Source organism: Phoxinus phoxinus (genome assembly GCF_949152265.1).
Source record: "Phoxinus phoxinus genome assembly, chromosome: 9".
Classification (NCBI taxonomy): Eukaryota; Metazoa; Chordata; class Actinopteri; order Cypriniformes; family Leuciscidae; genus Phoxinus; species Phoxinus phoxinus.
The window spans coordinates 19,762,103-19,780,488 of NC_136884.1; the positions used below are offsets into that span (position 1 = coordinate 19,762,103).

General features: G+C 37.4%; 1 protein-coding gene across 1 annotated transcript; it reads left to right on the top strand.

Annotated features, from left to right (window-relative positions):
• The first annotated feature begins 3,105 nt into the window (after nucleotides 1-3,105).
• Nucleotides 3,106-17,831, top strand: rab21 (RAB21, member RAS oncogene family). The gene is made up of 7 exons (XM_079623471.1): nucleotides 3,106-3,953; nucleotides 9,075-9,134; nucleotides 9,740-9,847; nucleotides 11,178-11,241; nucleotides 11,751-11,805; nucleotides 14,845-14,933; nucleotides 17,100-17,831. The coding sequence occupies exons 1-7, from the start codon at nucleotides 3,822-3,824 to the stop codon at nucleotides 17,240-17,242; spliced, it is 651 nt and encodes a 216-aa protein (XP_079479597.1). The 5' UTR covers nucleotides 3,106-3,821; the 3' UTR covers nucleotides 17,243-17,831.
• The last annotated feature ends 555 nt before the right edge of the window (nucleotides 17,832-18,386 follow it).

The following is an 18,386-nucleotide window of genomic DNA, read 5'->3' on the forward strand; positions in this document are numbered from 1 at the left end:
GAGTCGATTCGGTTGATCGATTCATTTTATAGAACCGATTCAGGCTATGTTACGTCTGGTCCATACCATACCAAATCAAAAATAGTCATTTAAATAGTAATATTTTAAACCTAGGGTTTATTTTAGTCAAATACTACTGTAGTAAAACGAGAATAGCATACATTTCTATAGCTCGCGGAACGATAGAGGAATTATGATTTTTTTTTATGTGATGAATTAACCATTCATAATGCATTCATGCAGCTGTCTTCGCCATTTACTTCTGTTTATTATGTTTAATGCGATGTTGTTTAGGATTCAACTCACCTCACAAACTAGGTTGTTGTAGTCCAATGATTCAAAAACGCTCTGCGATTCGGTTCTAAAGAATCTTAAGAATCCGTTCAAGGGAATTGATTAATTTGTGAATCGTTATTTCTCAGAAGAGAAAATGAGTAGGAGATAAACATAAGATGATAAATTAACCAGCTTTATTTGCCAACATACATCTTCTACTAATGAATAAATAGCCTACATCTGCAGGTTCTGCACATCTCAAAACTGATAGCACACGTACCACGAAGACATCTTGATTTTTACATCTGGAAGACGTATTTTTTAGAGTGTTTGCTCATCTGCAAAACGTATAGGACTTTTTATGTCAGCTGTCAAATAGATGTTAGAATGTCTTTAAAGAGGTTTATGATTTGTAAGACTGACATCTTGACGTCTATCAGATGTTAGTAGACAGCAGATGCTTTACGGATTAAGTGATCTTTAACAGACATCTTGCAGACGTATACATGTGCTATCTTATATCATAATAATAATTGATTTGATCATTGCAGCCATTAAGAAGACCAGGCGACTTTCGGACAAGGTTTTGTCAAGCCAACTCGAATGTTGTTTACTCAGTCAAGTCAAAAAGACTTAAATCTATCAGATGTTTAATCCCAAGGCACAGGAGAGAGAGAGAGAGAGAGAGAGAGAGAGAGAGAGAGAGAGAGAGAGAGAGAGAGAGAGAGAGAGAGAGAGAGAGAGAGAGACTTAAAAGCAAGGTTATTAAAGCAGTCTTGCATGAAATGTAGTCTTTGATTCTCAGTCAGCATCACTTGGTTCTTTGTGCGAAAGCTTCTTTTATAGACCAGGCTTGATCAAGAAAGGGCTGTTAGACAAAGTCACATGATGGCCTTCTTCATTCAGAACTCAGGCTGGCATTCATAAAAACCAGGACATTGACAGCAATGCCATGTTTTTGCTTAGTGAACATGCATTTTCTAGTATGCTCCTTCTACAACGATGATGCTCGTCCTCAAGCACAACTCGTCGTCATCTTCAACACCTCATAAACACCCCACGCATCCTCCATTTCTTACTCATGAGCTCGTAAGAGGAGATCATGTTGGATGTTTTTCTTATTAAACAATTCAGATCTGCCAAAGTCAGTCTGCTGTGTCGTCTTGTGGCAAACATGTACTGTAGCTCGCTGCTGTTGCCATGGCAATCTGATGTCTGACATTCACCATGCAGCAAAACGCATCCCTGCCAAAATGCATCGCCCAAAATAGATCTGATGTATTTTATGCGATTAGTTGGAGGGTAACTGCGCTCCTGGAGTTGGATCCATCTTGGATCTGTAATTTCTAAGACCAAGCAAACCTAATACAAAGACCTTAAGAAGCAGCTTCTCTGTAAAGATATTTGACAAATTATTTAAAATCAATTTTAATTAGATTTTTAAAAAAGTAGGCTAATGAAAAAAAAAAAAAAAAACGTATGCAAAAAATTGTATTTTAAAAGGTTAGCCTAAACTAATCTGTTTAAATAGTTTCCTGACACATTTCGATTCCTAAAGATCTTTCATTTTGATTAATATTTTGATACATTTCACCTAACAATAAAACACAACCAATAGCCTATGATAGTTTACTTTTTTGACAGTAGATCGATTTATAAGAATACAAGCCATTTATATACCATACTATAAGTATTTCTATTCCTTTTTATTATTTGACAAAAAAATTTTTTTACACGTAATATGTCATCGGCTGCTTTTAAAAGTCATATGACTTTCTAGCAACTGTCAGTTCTATACAAAAATAATCAGTTGGTAGAATGGAAAGAAAACTCGCACAAAATGGGAGGGGATTAATGGCCCAGATGTTTTCTCTGATTGGTCAGATATTTATAACTATCATCATGTTATTTCTCTTATCTTTCCCCCAGTTCAAGGTTTAAGCCTATATAGTCCCAGACTAAATTACATGTTTGAGATGTTTTAACTCTTAAAATATGATCTTAAAATATGTCAGTGCCATCGTTTTGTCTCAAGATGCACACCAGTAATGTTTTTTTTTCTTTTCTTAGGCACATTTATAAAAGCGAATTAAATGCCCTAATTAAACTAAGGCCTAATCCTGGTTTAATAAGCCCTGTCTGTGAAACAGGCCTTGTTTTTTTATTTTATTTAAAGGGATAGTTCACCCAAAAAATGAAAATTCTGTCATAATTTACTCATCCTCATGTCGTTCCAAACCCGTAAGACTTTCGTTCATCTTCAGAACTCAAATGAAGATCTTTTTGAGGAAATCCGAGAGCTTTCTGTCCCTCCATTGACAGCTACGCAACTACCACTTTGACGCTTCAAAAAAGTTCACAAAGAGATCGGAAAATGAATTCATATGAATTGAGTGTTTTTGTACACATATTCTTTATATGATGAACAGATTTAATTTAGGCTTTTATTCACATACAAATAATGATCAGCGAACATAAACAGAAGCTCAACCGAACATACTTGACGCTTGACAAACCTCATTGGTTCTTGAAGAAGCTCAAACGACTTTACGCACTTCTGCACTACTTCCTGAACTTTAGCCAGCTCCTTTGTTTCCTGTCTGCCATTATTGGACAAACTGATTAATCCAGGTGTGTCTGGTTATTGTTGTTGGTCAGGCACACCTGGATTAATCAGTTTGTTCAATAATGGCAGACAGGACACAAAGGAGCTGGCTAAAGTTCAGGAAGTAGTGCAGCTGTGCGTAAAGCCCATTGGTTCTCACTTGTCAAGCAAACATGCTTGAGCTCCCGTTTTACCACAACTGATGTGTGAGTTTATGAATGTTTAGGCTACATGTGAATAAAAGCCTGACCATCATATAAAGCAATCGTGTCTCTTCAGAAAATACTGTTTTACGACATGAGGTTTAGTAATCAACATAATTTTCATTTTTGGGAACTTTCAATTTAAGTTCATCGTCGTTATTATTCAGGTTGCTTTCGCGTGATTCGTGTTACTTTTCTTTGCGCTGACCCAGGATTGACGAATCACAGGCGTTTTGGATTACCGATTGCCTTTAGACAAAAACATTTTATGGGGATAGTTGAAGCGTGTGAATTCATGATCTTAACATTTGTTTAAACAACCTATTTAAAATGATTACACATTTTAACAAGCTAAATGTATGCACCAATAAGAAATAAAACGTCTGAAGCGGCTTAACGCATGGTTGTCTCTCAGTCTGAGCCACCGCGCGCCCCCTGCAGGAACCCACGTGAGTCTCACAGGGAAACCGAGCGCGGCCCCGTGGATCACCTGACCACCTCTCAGCCGCGTCACGGAGCGGAGAGCGCCATTAGACTGATGGCAGATCTTCAACAGGAGTGAATCAGTGTTTACCAGTGGAATCAGTGCGAAGACTTCATGTGAAGCGCAGATCGGTGGCTCTTTGTGTGCGTTACTGTCATCTGTGGATCTATATGGCTGCTGTGATCGGCTAGTGGGGCTCGAATCAGGCTTTGTTTTTGCGTCCGGGAGAGAGAGAGAGAGAGAGAGTTTGGGCATGGCGGCGGCTGGAGGGAAGACGTACTCGTTCAAGGTGGTGCTTCTGGGGGAGGGTTGCGTCGGCAAAACATCTCTGGTGCTGCGATACTGCGAGAACAAATTCAACGACAAACACATCACCACCCTTCAGGTGAGCGAGTCTGCCGAACTAACGTTACTCGACGTTATTATGTGTGTGAGCCAGCCCTGACTCGTTTATTGGGGTTTCAACTGTAATATCGAATATAGTGTGTGTTTAAAGGCACTTGTTGTAAGTTAATAAACGATTTGTTAGCTTAACGTTAAGTTGTTTTGCTCGTCTTTTTGTTGTTTTCCCTATAGTAGTAGATTATGGGCCTAGATTGTGATAGATTATAATAAGATTAAATATGCAATTCGAATAAAAATGGTGTATATATAATCATATACTGTGTATAATAACTATATTTAGCATGAGATGTCAAGCAGTGGCCTGTAGTGTGCCACGCGATAAGCTTTCATTTTAATCCAAACACCGTTTGACTAGTTCTTGTATAATTATTTTTTACAGTTTTTCACGCTACCACATGAAATTATTGTTCTTTTAAAAATTCTTTGGATATTTAACTTAACCCTAAATCTTTATGTGGTCACTTATGTCCAAGTTTTTCATCAACAAGCCTACCTGTAGCTATATTCAATTAGAGGAAACTTCTGCTCTTCCTGTTCTTTTTCTTTCTTTTTCCTCATAAGAATAAAAAAAAATTCAGTTCATTTGTGATTTTTGTGTACACATATTTGGTTATGATGGATATGTTAGTGACAGAATGATGACATAAAGATTAGGACAGATCAGAACATGTTCTGTATTTTCAAAAACAGTTGTGAAATATTATTGCAGTTTAAAATAACTGCTTTCTATTTCTAAATATTTTAAACTGTATTTTATTCTTATGATCAAAGCTGAAATTTCAGCATCATTACTCCAGTCTTCGGTGTCACATGATCTTTCAGAAATCATTCTAATATGCTGATTTGATACTCAACTTATTATCAATGTTGAAACCCGTTTTAATATTTTTGTGGAAACCCTGATACTTTTCCCCCCCGATTTTTTGATGAATGTGTTTATGTGATATATAATGTATATGTGTGTGTGTGTGTGTGTGTGTATATATAAAAGTATGCAGTAGTCAACATTTGAAGTGGATCAAAAAAGTGAATCTAAGTTGTCCTAAGACAATAACTGGTAATGTTCAAAATTCATGTAGCCTATAACTTTGATGAAATGTTTTGATCCACTTCAAATGTTGACCACTGTATATTTTGCCAAAGCAAACAAATAATAAATCGTAATGACCCCAAACTTTTGAATGTAGTTTAAAAATAATAATTGTACATTAAAACCAGTCCATACACCAGTCAAGAGCCTAAATAATTATTATACTTTTATTATTATACAAGATTAATATTTTCCACATTTTAGGATATAAAATAAATGAATAATAAAATCACCAAAGCTATGAAATCACATAAAGGGAAGGATGTACATGATGTATTGATTTGATTATATTAGATTTTTCAATATTGTGTCACCCTTTGTCCTAATAACAATGAACACGTGTGTTATCAGTTATTAAAGGTGTGTATGCCTTATGGAACTATAAATCTATGTATATTTCCAGGGTTAGTTCACTCAAAAACATGTTCATCATATAACCGCTCTTATGTTGTTCCAAACCTGTAGACTTTCTCTTTTTCTGTGGGAAAAAAAATTATGATGTTAGTTTTGTTTTATTTTCCAATGGTTCCTGAAACTGCTTGGTTAGCCTACCACAATCCTTTAAAACTCAACTCAACATTAAATATAATGAAAGACCATCAAAGATTTGTATCACTGTGGCTTAGTTTAGAATGAGGATGTTTGTAATAGTTCATCCATGTTACTGTGTAACAAACTGTAAAGCATACAGGAACGGCAGCTGTGGCCTTTATGTAACACTGTGAAACCGGTTACATGGAGTTGTCAATGATCTATTATAATGATTGTATGGATTATAATCATGACTCTTTGAGTCCATGCTTTTTTTTTTTTTGCCGGACCCCTTAGATAATTTCTTACTAGCCCTGAGTGAGAATTGAAGTTAATATTTTATTAACTTAATTGTTTAATTTCATAAGTGTTGCTCCTCACAGTTGGTGCAGGCATGCGTCTCCCCACAGCAGATCTGTGTGTGTGTGTGTGTGTGTGTGTGTGTGTGTGTTTGTCTGTGTGAGGGATTCCTGCCGCTGTTTTGACTCCTTTACATTTTATAAGATCTTCACGAGTTCTCAGCTCGTCAAAATACCATCATATGCAGGCTACACACACACACACACACACACACACACAAATTAAAAAAAACTTTTACGTAGGAGTCTTACCTTAAGAGCGATTCGGGACCAATCTGAGAGCAACTCTGAGAAAGGAAAAGACCATTTTTGGCTGATGTGACAATCTTTTGATGACTGTGATTGGTTGTTTGTCCAAGAAGGGGGAGGGGAGGGGGGGGGGGGGGAAGCGATTTTAAGTAGGCTATAGGGTCTACACACCACGTTTTATATATATATATATATAAATCCTTTTTTTTAATTTAATTTTTTTAACCATGCTGTTAATTTCCTAAAAGGTATTTGATTGCCTTAGAATGATAAAAATTGTTCCACTCTTTCCAGTTACACTGATTGCCGTCTATTTAAGTGATGGTTTGAATGTTGGTATTCATGTAGCAAACATTGAATAAAAAACAAGAAGGATGAGAAAGCCCAACTGGACAGAGGAACAGCGTTTACTGTTAGCCCAGTTAGTGGATGAACACAAGGCCATCCTTAAAGGTAAATGTGGGCCGGGTGTCAAAGCACAGGGCAAGAAGCAGACAAGTGAAGTGGAGCTTATAGCGGTTAATAATAAATGATTAACGGTTCATTCCCCTGCTTGTGCGCACCAGGGAAACCTGCTATATTCATAAATGCAGTTTTTTGAGCCTTCAAGGTGGGAACGTCCAGTGGAAAGGAAATGAACTGCGACACAATAGGAGGTTCTGAAAGTCTGTAATGTTCGCGTGATCACTCTGCATACAGAAGGTTGTGACAGACCCAAATCATCACTGCTGCATTGTTGCATTTTCCCAGTTGCCAAATATCTTAATGTAGTGATTAATTTCTGGCGCTATGGCATTCCTGCGCTGTGTCTGAGATGTTAGCACGTCTCTAATAAGATCTGTCCACAAACATGATCCCTGCACGATCTAATCCATAGCGTCTTATTAACTCGCTGTCATCCATTGTCTGCAACTCATTTCTTCTCCCTCTTCGTCTTTCTGTCATTTTCTCCTCTGCTAAAGAAACTCTTACGCCTCTTAAAAGTCCTCGTCCGTACTCCTAACACGTTTGACCTCTTTTAAGGGTTAAGAAGCTTTCTGAATTAAATTCTTTACTAGGATTTTTTCTTAAATTTTAAGAGTAAACGCCCACATTTCTTAGAATTTTGTCACTAGGAGCTACTCTTTGCATTAAGATTTTTTATGAATACGGCCCCTGGACTAAACTTTTTTTTTTTTTTTTTGTTCCGGACCAAACTAATCAAGCAAACCGAACTACAAGTGTGAACACCCTTACTGTACGTTCACACCGCCGCCCTGCCATCGACGGCGTGAGATTCGGGGACTCTTCGGCGCTCTGACGTAGATTTTAGAATGCATGATTTTTTTTAAACTTTATTTAAAGGAGCCGCAAAGCAAATAAGAACTGAACATAAATCAGTATCATATTTTGTGCAGACGGGCCACACGTAGGGTATAAGTTAACCTATTAAAATCTTTTAAATGTGAAAGTAACAAAACACCAACAATTTCAGACACCTTTTTCCATTTGTCGTTCTTTTTTATTAATGTCCCTGTATGTAAACAGGGACACGTCGTACAATAACGGGAAACCTGCAACATAAATAATGAACTTTTCCTCCATTTTGCTTAGGAACTAATGTGGTCGGAACCAAAGTTTACTGGATTGTGTTCTCTGGTATCCTCTCAGGCGGAGGACTTCTACATTCCGATTGGTTGCCGCCGAACCGCGTCATAGCTTATTACCATAAAGTTGACTTGATTTCAACTCTTCTCGCCATCCAAGACGCGCCGCTCGCCGCCGGCTCTCATTGAAAATGAATGGCTTACGGCCACTTTGACGCTCTCGCCGCCGGCGGTGTGAACGCACAGTTAGAGGCCTCTGTCCGCTTGTTTGGTGCGCACCAGGGTTCAGATAGCAGCGTTCACACATGTTCAAATGAACCGCACTAACAGAGCAATCGCACCAGGACTCGTTTTAATCAAACTAGGGATGCTCATTTCGGTTAATTTTCCCGACCGACAACCGCCGCTCGTTATCCGATTATTAACCGTTAACTGATAAGATTATAATATTGAATTGGCATTAAATAAAAATAAAATTACCGAGTGTCTGTGACCCGTTAAAAATACAAAAACTTTCGGTTAACGGTTAAGCGGTCAATATGGGCATCCCTACATCGAACCAAACATGCCAAGTGTGAACACGCCCTTAATCAGGCATTCCTGAACATTAGGTGTCTGAACTACTGTGTTTCAAAGTTTTCTGTAGAAGTTAGTGGCACGTCAAGTGAAATTCATAAGTTTGAAATGAAATAAAATAAAATGAGGCATTTATACAGGGCTTTCCTATACGACTGTACACCCAAAGCGCTAACCCTAACTCCTCAACCACCACCACTGTGCATCTACTTGGACGATGCGAAGGCAGACACGGTACAACAGAGCCAGCTATAGGTTGAGAGGAGAGAGAGCGAGAGCGAGTGATAGAGCCATTCAAAGCTTGTGGATTATTTTTAGGTGGCCATGATTGATGAAGGCCAATGGGTGGAATGTGCCCAGGACAACCCTACTCTTTACGAGAAGTGCCATGGGATTTTCAATGACCACAGCGAGTCAGGACCTCGGTTTAACGCCTCATCCGAAGGACGGTGCTTTTTGACAGTATAGTGTACCGGGGGGTGTTAGGACCCACACAGACCACAGGGTGAGCGCCCCCTGCTGACCTCACTATCACAGATTTTTCCCAGGAGGTCTCTCATCCAGGTACTGACCAGGCTCATCCATGCTTAGCTTCAGTGGGAAACCAGTCCTGGGCTACTGGGTGATACGGCTGCTGGCATGTTGAAATGTAAATGGACTTGAATCTTCTGAATTAATACAAATTTATGCATTCATGCCTTTGTTTGCAGGCATCGTTCCTTACAAAGAAGCTCAACATCACAGGAAAGAGAGTCAATCTGGCTATATGGGTGAGTCGCACACATTCCTCACTGCGGTTGTTGCATTTGTTTAGCAGTTGATCTTGAATAAAAGGATTGAGCAAAGTCTAGTTTTGGAAAGAAGGTAGTGATCTGTGAGAAGGAACAGCTCATACTCAATAGTTGGTGAGATGCACTCTTAAAGTAGCGTTCACAAACCATTATTTATCCAGTGAGGAAAATTGAGTTTTCTTTCTAGATATTATTTTGTGCTGATAAAAGTGGGCGTTACCAGAATGGAGTTCTAGAGGATGACAGCTGTAAAGGAAAGATGACTTTCTTCGCAATAACACCAGCAACGTGTTCAAAATGTAAATGGAGTTTGACCTTGAATTGTTTCTAGACATCATGAGCGAAACACAATAACCCTCATCTTGTTTATTTTCTATCAGAGTCAGGTATCCGCTTTACTTCCAAGTTTCTGACAAGAATTTTCCAGTCAGTTGCGTATATCGAACACAAGATGCCTGCTTGAGCATTGCAAAAGTAGTTTCAATGCGTAATTCAGTCCTGAAACTCTTCAGAGTAGCTGATTGGTTCTTCTAAGCGGACAGCCAGTCGGTTTCTGTTCTTGAATATGTTTACGTTTGTCTCAGGATACGGCTGGTCAGGAGCGTTTTCATGCCCTTGGACCAATCTACTACAGAGATTCCAACGGCGCCATATTGGTGTACGATGTCACGGATGAGGACTCGTTTCAGAAGGTGAACGCTTGCATTAAATGATCACAATCTAATGAGGTGTGACGATATTTTAACACTATTTTAAGAAATCTTCAATGTCAAAGTATGTGACTGAAAGTCACAAAATGCAAAAGAATGCAGGTGCGTTGTGAAATGTTTTCACTAATCTAGGGCTGTCGCGATTATTTTGTCAGTTGAATAAACGGTCGATTATTTTGATTGAGTAATTGGATAATATTTTTTGTGGTAATAAAAATGGACCTAAGTGAACAATAGCCTTTAAAATACACTGTTAAATACAACAAGCATAATTGTTTTGGGGTTTGACTAAAACAAGTTTTTGTACGTGAAGCCCCGTAAGACCCATATGCAAATAATATACAATGTGGCATTTGTCACGTTTTCGCTCGTAACTTCATGAAACGTCAAAATCAAAATGATCCTTTGCGTCGATCACAATATATTTCTCATGGAGGAACAACAATTGCCCCAAAACGGGGTGTCGAGGGCTAAACAAAGGTAACTTTTGATTAGTTTATGCTATCACCACAAAATTTGATCCAGATGCAGCTCACATGGACTTCACCAAAAAAGATTTTCCTCCTACCATATTTCCTTCCTAAGTTATTGCATGTCAAATAAGACTGATATGTAAAATTTTCATCAATTGTAAATGTTTTTTTGTCTTTTCTCAGCAGTTTCTCAGCATGAGAATGCCCAAATGTAATGGACTTATTTTTTTCTCAAAATGTAAAAAGTTTTCTATCAAACGATACCTACTTTTTTGACTCTCCTTGCTATAGGTTTGGAGTTATGAGTCTTTACTTTTGTGTATGCCATTCAGAAAAAAACAACTGCCTTCACGGCTTAAAGGCTCAAATCGAGGGTTAAAGCGATTATTTTAAAATCACGATGAACGACAAATCACTCCGAAACCTGCAGCGCATGCATTTATTTATTTGATTAAATATCTTGTAACGAATGTAACTCCGTGTCTACTTTCTGAGTATGAGACAGAACAACATTATGCAAGCACTGTAAAAATGTTTTGCCACAAACTCAACGCCTTCATGCTGAAATAGCGAGACTGCTTTCACCTCACGTGAAAATAAATATCACGTTTTAATATTGCAAAATCTCGTAGCACTCTCGTCACACCCCTAGAATACAATGACTATGAAAGCCAACGGTTAATGTATTAAATCAATTCCTTAAGATTTGTACTATTCTCCAAGACACAGTGTTTTTTTGGGTGATATTATATTATTTGGTTTAGTTTATAGATTAATATGGCAAATGGGTTTTTTAATGATTTGTTCTTGCTGTAACCTAACTCTTGTTTTCTTGATAGGTGAAGAATTGGGTAAAAGAGTTGAGGAAAATGTTGGGGAATGAGATCTGTTTATGTATAGTAGGTGAGTAACATTGGGGTGATTTTGGTGGGAAATCTGGCAAACGGGTTTAAAGATGTTACAGGGTTTCGCTAGTCATGGAAGATATGAGAGAATTTTAGAAATGGTGATTGCCTGGGAAACTAGAAATGAATCCAATCTTAAGATCATGGGAATATCTCATTTTTCCAGTTGTGCTCAGCTCTAAAACATACCATCAGCTATTTTTATCTCTCTGTGAGCACAAACTCCACAATGATTTACTCCAAATCCTTAAACTGGAGAAGTCATGCGAATTCTTTGGTCTTAAAGAGTGGGAACGATATTGGTAAATGTGTTACTTATTGATAGCAGAAAAGCATTATCTTATTAGACTGAATATTTAATAAAGATGCAATGGATGTTTACGTCTGAAACTTTCCATAATCACGACTGTATATGCATTCTACAATTTTGATGTAATATTTAGGTTATTTGCTGTGAACATGTACTGTAACGTATTGAGTTTTACTTGAATTGTATCCTTTTTTTAGGCAATAAAATTGACCTGGACAAAGAGCGACATGTTTCAGTGGAGGAAGCAGAGGGGTATGTACATCTCTCATGTCTGTAATGTGTTTTTACTGCAGATAATGTGCGTTTTATTAAATCGGGATGTTTTTAGTACGCCTTGTGGATATTAGATTATGTGAAGGAAACCTTGGATGCGAGGGACAGAAGACGGTCTGTTTTATCAACTTTGAAAAATGTTCTATAGCTTTATTTTTATTTCAATCTAAACTTCAATTGGGCTCTATATTTCAGCTATCAGCAGTGTTGGTTAGTAAGTTATGAAAGTCTTTATGCTTATAAGATATATTCATATATTTTGGTTTTGTATATGCTACAAAAGTACAGTTTTATATAGTCATAGTCTATATTAATATCTCTTAGATTAGCATTGTATATTACACTATATGAGTGCGGATGTATGACGTTCACATGCACTGAAAGACTGGTCACATGATTAAGAGGGTCACATGAGAAGATGAGTCCACACGATATACTGTATGTGAAGGGAATGGAGCTCTTCTGTGCTACTTTCAAAATAGGTTTTATTCAGCGGAACAAAGTTTACCTTACAAACGTGGGGACATATTTTCTTAAACCGCTCTTATGCTGAACCTTCATTCCAAATATCATTTTCTCAATCAGTGTTTTTGTCCTGTTTTCAAGTTAAAAGATCTAAACGTTCTTAAAACAAGATGCATGTATTTGAGAAGCAAAATTCACTGATATCTGTCAGTATTATTAGGGACATTTTATTCATAATATCACAAAATAAAATGCTTACAGCTAGGGCTGCACGATAATGGTTATACGGGATTATTTTGCAAAAAAATTATAATCGCAATTACTAATAAATCTCATTTGAGAAATTCCAGAGAAGTTTATATATATATATATATATATATATAATGCACTTATTGTATAATGTAATAAAGGCTCTGGGAGTCATGATCCAATTCCAAAACGATTCTTGATCTACTTTTTAAAATTTAATTACATATGTAATTATTAGTATTAGTATTTTTTAAATAATAACATATTAAAAAAAAAAAAAAAAAAAAAAGCTTCAAAACACAAAAGCCAGTAATAAAGAGGAACAAAAACAAACAAACATTACAATCAATAAACAAAGAGTGCTTTCAGTATTTAAGAGTATCTAAGTGTTTTCCATTCAAGAGCAGTGAGTGATTTTTGTCTTTCTCAGGTTTACTGTTTGATTTACTGATGACATAGACAGCGGGAGATCTAATAAGCTGCGTTCACTTTATGAAAGATTGCTATATGGAAGGTTTGAGTGGTGTGTGTGTGTGTGTGTGTGTGAGGAATTGGAAGCAAGCAGAATACGGGTGTTTCTAAAGCACATGCAGCGTCATCGCGCATCTGCGGTTAAAATCTAAGTTCAGAATCGATTCCAGAATCGTTGAAGAGAGAATTGCGATGCATTGATTTTTATTTTATTTTTCTCCTACCCCTAATTAATTCCAATAATGTTACATTTAAATGTTTTTATTGTAGACGGGTTGTATAATTGTTTATTCAGCAACCATAATCACGAACAATTTGATGAAGAATCATGTTTGGATTTATTAGAGTTGGTCACAGAGAAGGTTCGCTTGCAGATTTAGTAGCAGCAAACAGCATGCGCCGCCGCCTCTCCGAGGAACACTATAATGGCTGTATGACGCCTTGATTCGACAATGGACATCAGTAAACTCCAACATGCATATTTGTCAGTGTTGTCAGATCATCAGCGCTTTTTTGCATCCCAGAGAGAGCTTCTGAGTGCGCATGGTTGCCAAATTGACCAGATTAAAGGGCATATTGCAGGTTAGAGTACCCAGTGAGCCGATGTATAGAACAATAATGTAGGAACTAGATTTAAATATAAACATATACTTATAAAATGTTATTTTGGCTTCTGGAGTCGTTCTTGTGAATTTTACTTCCGCATTTTAAAACCGCCAAACCGGAAGTGATGTAACGGAAGGGAGAGCGGTCAAAGTAAACAATAGGAAAGCAATGGATTGCAATGACGTTCGGACGCTGAGGAAATTGTCGCCTAAATGTTTACTCGTATGACGGACCTCAGGCATATAATTATGAGCCTGATATGAAGCCAAGAGAGTAGACAGGCCAGGATTAGACAGAACAACGGTCAGAGGAGACGCATTGAGCTGTGGTGTGAGGAGAACAGGGCAGGGGTCTCGGTGAGAGAACAGTGTTAGCTTCAGACTGTATAGCTTATAGATGTAGCCGAGATAGCCTATGTATATTTTGTAAAACCGATGTAACGTTACAATAAGTGATCTGTGACCGTCATGTTTCCTCGCCGGTGGCCGAACCACATTCTGACAGTGGACCGGGCGACCCGATGAAGGAGCCGGGACAGTGTGCACATATCGCCCTCATCATATAACTCCATCATATCGCTGGGATTATAATCATCCGGTCTATAGTGAACGCTGCACACTACAGAGTTTTTCAAAGCAGACGCAGAAGTGAAGTCTCGTCTCTTACCCTGCACAAAACGCACACAGGCACGGAAGATAGCACCGTCCTTTTTCTTGTTCGGAAACCCGTGGACTCGATGTCCTGACAGGCCATAATTCACAATCATTTACCACGACGATGATAATTGAAATACAATAACCGAAAACACACACGCGATGGTGGAAAAAAAGTGTTTTTTCAACACGGTCAAGGAAACTTTCAAGATTTCTACTAAATTTGTGCCCGAATGTCTTGCAAAACAATTTTAAATCTTGCATTAACTTTTCATATGGTATTTTCATACAAGGTTATTTATTAATTGTGAAGAAAAAAAACTGCAATATGCCCTTTAAGTAAAACACTGGGTGGAAAATGTATCCTTTAAAGATAAAAGCTGCTTTTGGCATCTGGAAACCCCTAAGCAAGATAGCGGAGGTGTATTACTAGTGCTTAGTGATTTTTTTCTTTTTACATTATAATTTTCATGATTAAAATACGATTAACCATGCAGGCCTACTTCCAGCGCCTTTAAGTGCTTTCTGAGAAATAATTATTTTGTTAATTTTTTGTTTGTTTGTCCTTTTCCAGATATGCAGAGTCAGTGGGTGCAAAACACTATCACACATCAGCCAAATTAAACAAAGGCATTGAGGAGCTGTTTCTGGACCTGTGTAAACGTACGTTACTTTTAGATGCTGTGTATTCTCTGTCTGTTTCCCATAACAGGGCATTTGATTTCAGGAGGAGGGGGTGTTTGAGTTTAATTTGAGGTGAAGTAGAATTATCATCTCACTTAAATGTTTAATGTTTGTTTTTGTGTGTTTACAATTGATGCAATTATATGCTGAATCATATTGTTAGGAAGATACTTGCAGAAATGTGAAAGGAAGTTTGTTTTCAATATGACCTTATGACCAAGATGACCTTTTTCGAAGTCTTGATTTAGTTTTTTTGGGTCTACTAGGATAGGTTTTCTTGCTTGTAATGGAAAAAAACACACATTATTCTTCCCAGTCTGTCAGTAACGCTCTGTTTAGTTCTGATCTCTATGAAGCCCCTCCTTCTGAAAAAGCACAATGGGCTCTGATTGGTCTGCTGGATCAGTGTGTGGTGATTGTTCAAACACTTCAAGTGTGTTTTGGAAATGTCACACACTCCTTTCCATAACCGCGAGTTTCAACACACTATTAACACAACTCTGCCAGACTGTGTCCCTTTTTTTTGCTTATGCCTTGAGCGGAAAATATTTAAATGAGTAATATTGAGATGTGTTTGTTCCTGGAAGACTACAATCGAGGCGTTTCAGGGAACAGTTCTTATTAATAAAGAGAGCAAGTCCATAAACCTTTTTCATGCTAAAATGGCAACATTAAACACTAAAGTGGAAAATGTAAAAAAGCACAATAGGACCCCTTTAACTAAAAATTAAACCAAATCAAGTGCGGTCAGTTTAGACTTTGTAATGTTCACCAAACATAGAGCTTTGGTGGAATGACCAAAAATCTTTATCACGGTATTTATTAGGATTTTGGCGATTTCGCTGTATATCACAGTATTTTTCTTTTCTTTTCATGACTAGACCTTTATATAAGTTTATAGTGGCTTATTTTAACATTTTAGTGTCAAATACAAATTTACTTTCATAAATGAGAGGTAATCAAATTGATAAAACAAATAATTTATTTGACCCTTTTAAAATCGAATCAAATGAAAATGTAATAATTCCTTGAATTTTTGGAAAGTTTACTTAAAATGAAGTTTACGTTTTAAATTAAACCGTATATGAAAACTTGTGTGATATTCCTTAAATAATTCTGATTATGGTCATGGCTGCTAAATGCAGCTAGATTCATACCTAGAAAGTGGACCATGCTTTTTGGTTCACGGTGTTAATGTTTTACACACTTCAGACGCATGTTGTGCAAGCAGGTGATCGTCTGTCAAATTATATCATCTTCCGTCAGTGCACGTCCTGTGTAAATGATCCTTCGTGAACTCTGGCGCTCAACTCTTCATTAGACGACACTTTTATTACTCGTTCTCTTTGGTTCTTGATTACACTATAGATACAGGAATTATTGTGAAGCTTGGCACGGTGTTCTTTTACACTCAAGCAGCTCCAGCGTTTTCATTAGCCGCGGTTTTCATTACCCTTCAAATTGCGCAAATTACGAATTGAAAATACGCCCAATGGAAACACGTAAATTTCGCCCATATACTAATAAATAACTCCCATATACTGCACAAAAAGTTTTACGCTCGCATGGGGTGGTTTTTCAGTCATTTCGCAGTAGTTTTTTTTATCGACATTCATAAAATATCACTAAAGTTTTGCGCAAATCTGTAATCGAAACGCAGCTATGGTCTCAGATTAATATTATTATTTATTTATTTTTGTGCCAAATTGTACAGTCCCTCAAACAAGCACAGCACATTTTAAAATATTTTTTATATATATATTGCAATTGCAGTTTTTGTTAGAAAAATGGATAATCCACTCAAAAATTAACTCAACTTTATGCTTTCCCAGATGTATATGACAAGACTTAGAATAAATGTATAGATGTATGTTATGGCGGCAACCCATACGACCTCAGTGGATGAATCAAGGTCTTCTGAAGCAAAACGATTGGTGTTTTTTGACTAACTTTTTTTTTACTATTAAACAATCACTTTCACAACACGATAAGTGACGGTCCTCTGTGCTTCCATGTTACTTTTCACGCAAACTTTAAGTCGCTCTTCAAAACATGAAGACATTGAGTCATCCACTTGCAATATATTTAGTTGTCTGTTTTATAGATGATCACTTATCTGTGTTTAATGTGTGCCGGCATCTGCAGGGATGATGGAGACGGCTCAGGTGGAGGAGAGGTCTAGGGGGAACGGCGCGAGTAACACAAGCACAGGCCGGAGAGGCGTACAGATCGTCGACGACGAGCCGCAGACTGCCATACCCGCCGCAGGCTGTTGTACATCCGCCTAAACACACTTACACACTTTTACCATACCTGGGACTGATAACGGCCTCTTCCGCCCTCCTCGGTGTAAGACCTGCCACTTCCCACAGCTACACTTATCTGCGACCGCTCTACAGCTCTGTCAAGTCATTGCTTTAACAGTTTATTCCTTATTGAAACGGTTGATTTCTAACTCCACCCTTTTGCTGGCAGACTCAAGGGGTGAGAAGATGCCAGACTGACCTGTTCTGATGATTCACTTAGGCAAGTTATTACAAATAGGTAGCAAACTATAACGCCCAATCTTATGAAACACGTGCACTGAGACATTTCCCTAACAATCTGATGTTGGCTCTTCTTTTTTTCTTTTTCTTTCGGCAAGGTGTTGTGCATGTAGAATCTTTAAAATCCTCGTTATATTTTACGTCTAAGAAAAAAAAGAAAGAAAATAAATTCTTTATTATTTAATAACTTATTTACAATTTCATCAAACATCTACATGTCCAAAGACCTTTGTACTACTTGTCATTCTCATGCGGTCTCATCCTCCTGTCTTTCATATCTTCTGTATCTTTCTTAAAATTGCAACATTAAAGTCCATCTAGAACATTTAAACTCCTTGTAGATTTTGTCTTTTCTCTTCAACTTGCCTATTTACTAAATTTGAAAATGCGGGGGGGGGAAATGCAGTTTGCTTGCTAAATTCTTTATAGAGAAAAATATCCAATACTGTGTACTTTACTTTTTCAAGCTATCAAATGCAGTCAGAAAAGTGTACAGATATTCAATATTATTGTATGAATGTAAAATGAATAACGGCTGTGGTAACTTTTTTTTAAATTTGTTTTTAATTGTTGCTTTTACTATGTTCATTATTTTATTTTTTTGAACATTTGGACAGTTTTTGGAACTACTAATAGTTTCTACAATCACATCACCTGTAAACACTGAGGTGCAGCTGTGAGCCTTCTGTGCCTTTAAATAAAAGTGTCTAGATTGACCCACCTATTGTCTCCTAGCATATATTATTAGTAAAAACTTGTTTACTTAAGTTTGAGGAGGTCTGCAAATGATTTGTTTAGTTGTACAGTTGCATGATGAAACGTTGGTTAAGCGTTGTGACTGTTTCTATGACTGGTGGAAGACCACTAGAGGGCATAGATGAGTGGA

Excerpts from the sequence above, each read along its gene's own strand:
- rab21 (XM_079623471.1), top strand. The coding sequence starts at position 3,822 with ATGGCGGCGGCTGGAGGGAAGACGTACTCGTTCAAGGTGGTGCTTCTG. Across the intron at positions 3,954-9,074 it reads AACACATCACCACCCTTCAG|GCATCGTTCCTTACAAAGAA; the intron begins GTGAGCGAGTCT and ends CTTTGTTTGCAG. Across the intron at positions 11,806-14,844 it reads TCAGTGGAGGAAGCAGAGGG|ATATGCAGAGTCAGTGGGTG; the intron begins GTATGTACATCT and ends GTCCTTTTCCAG.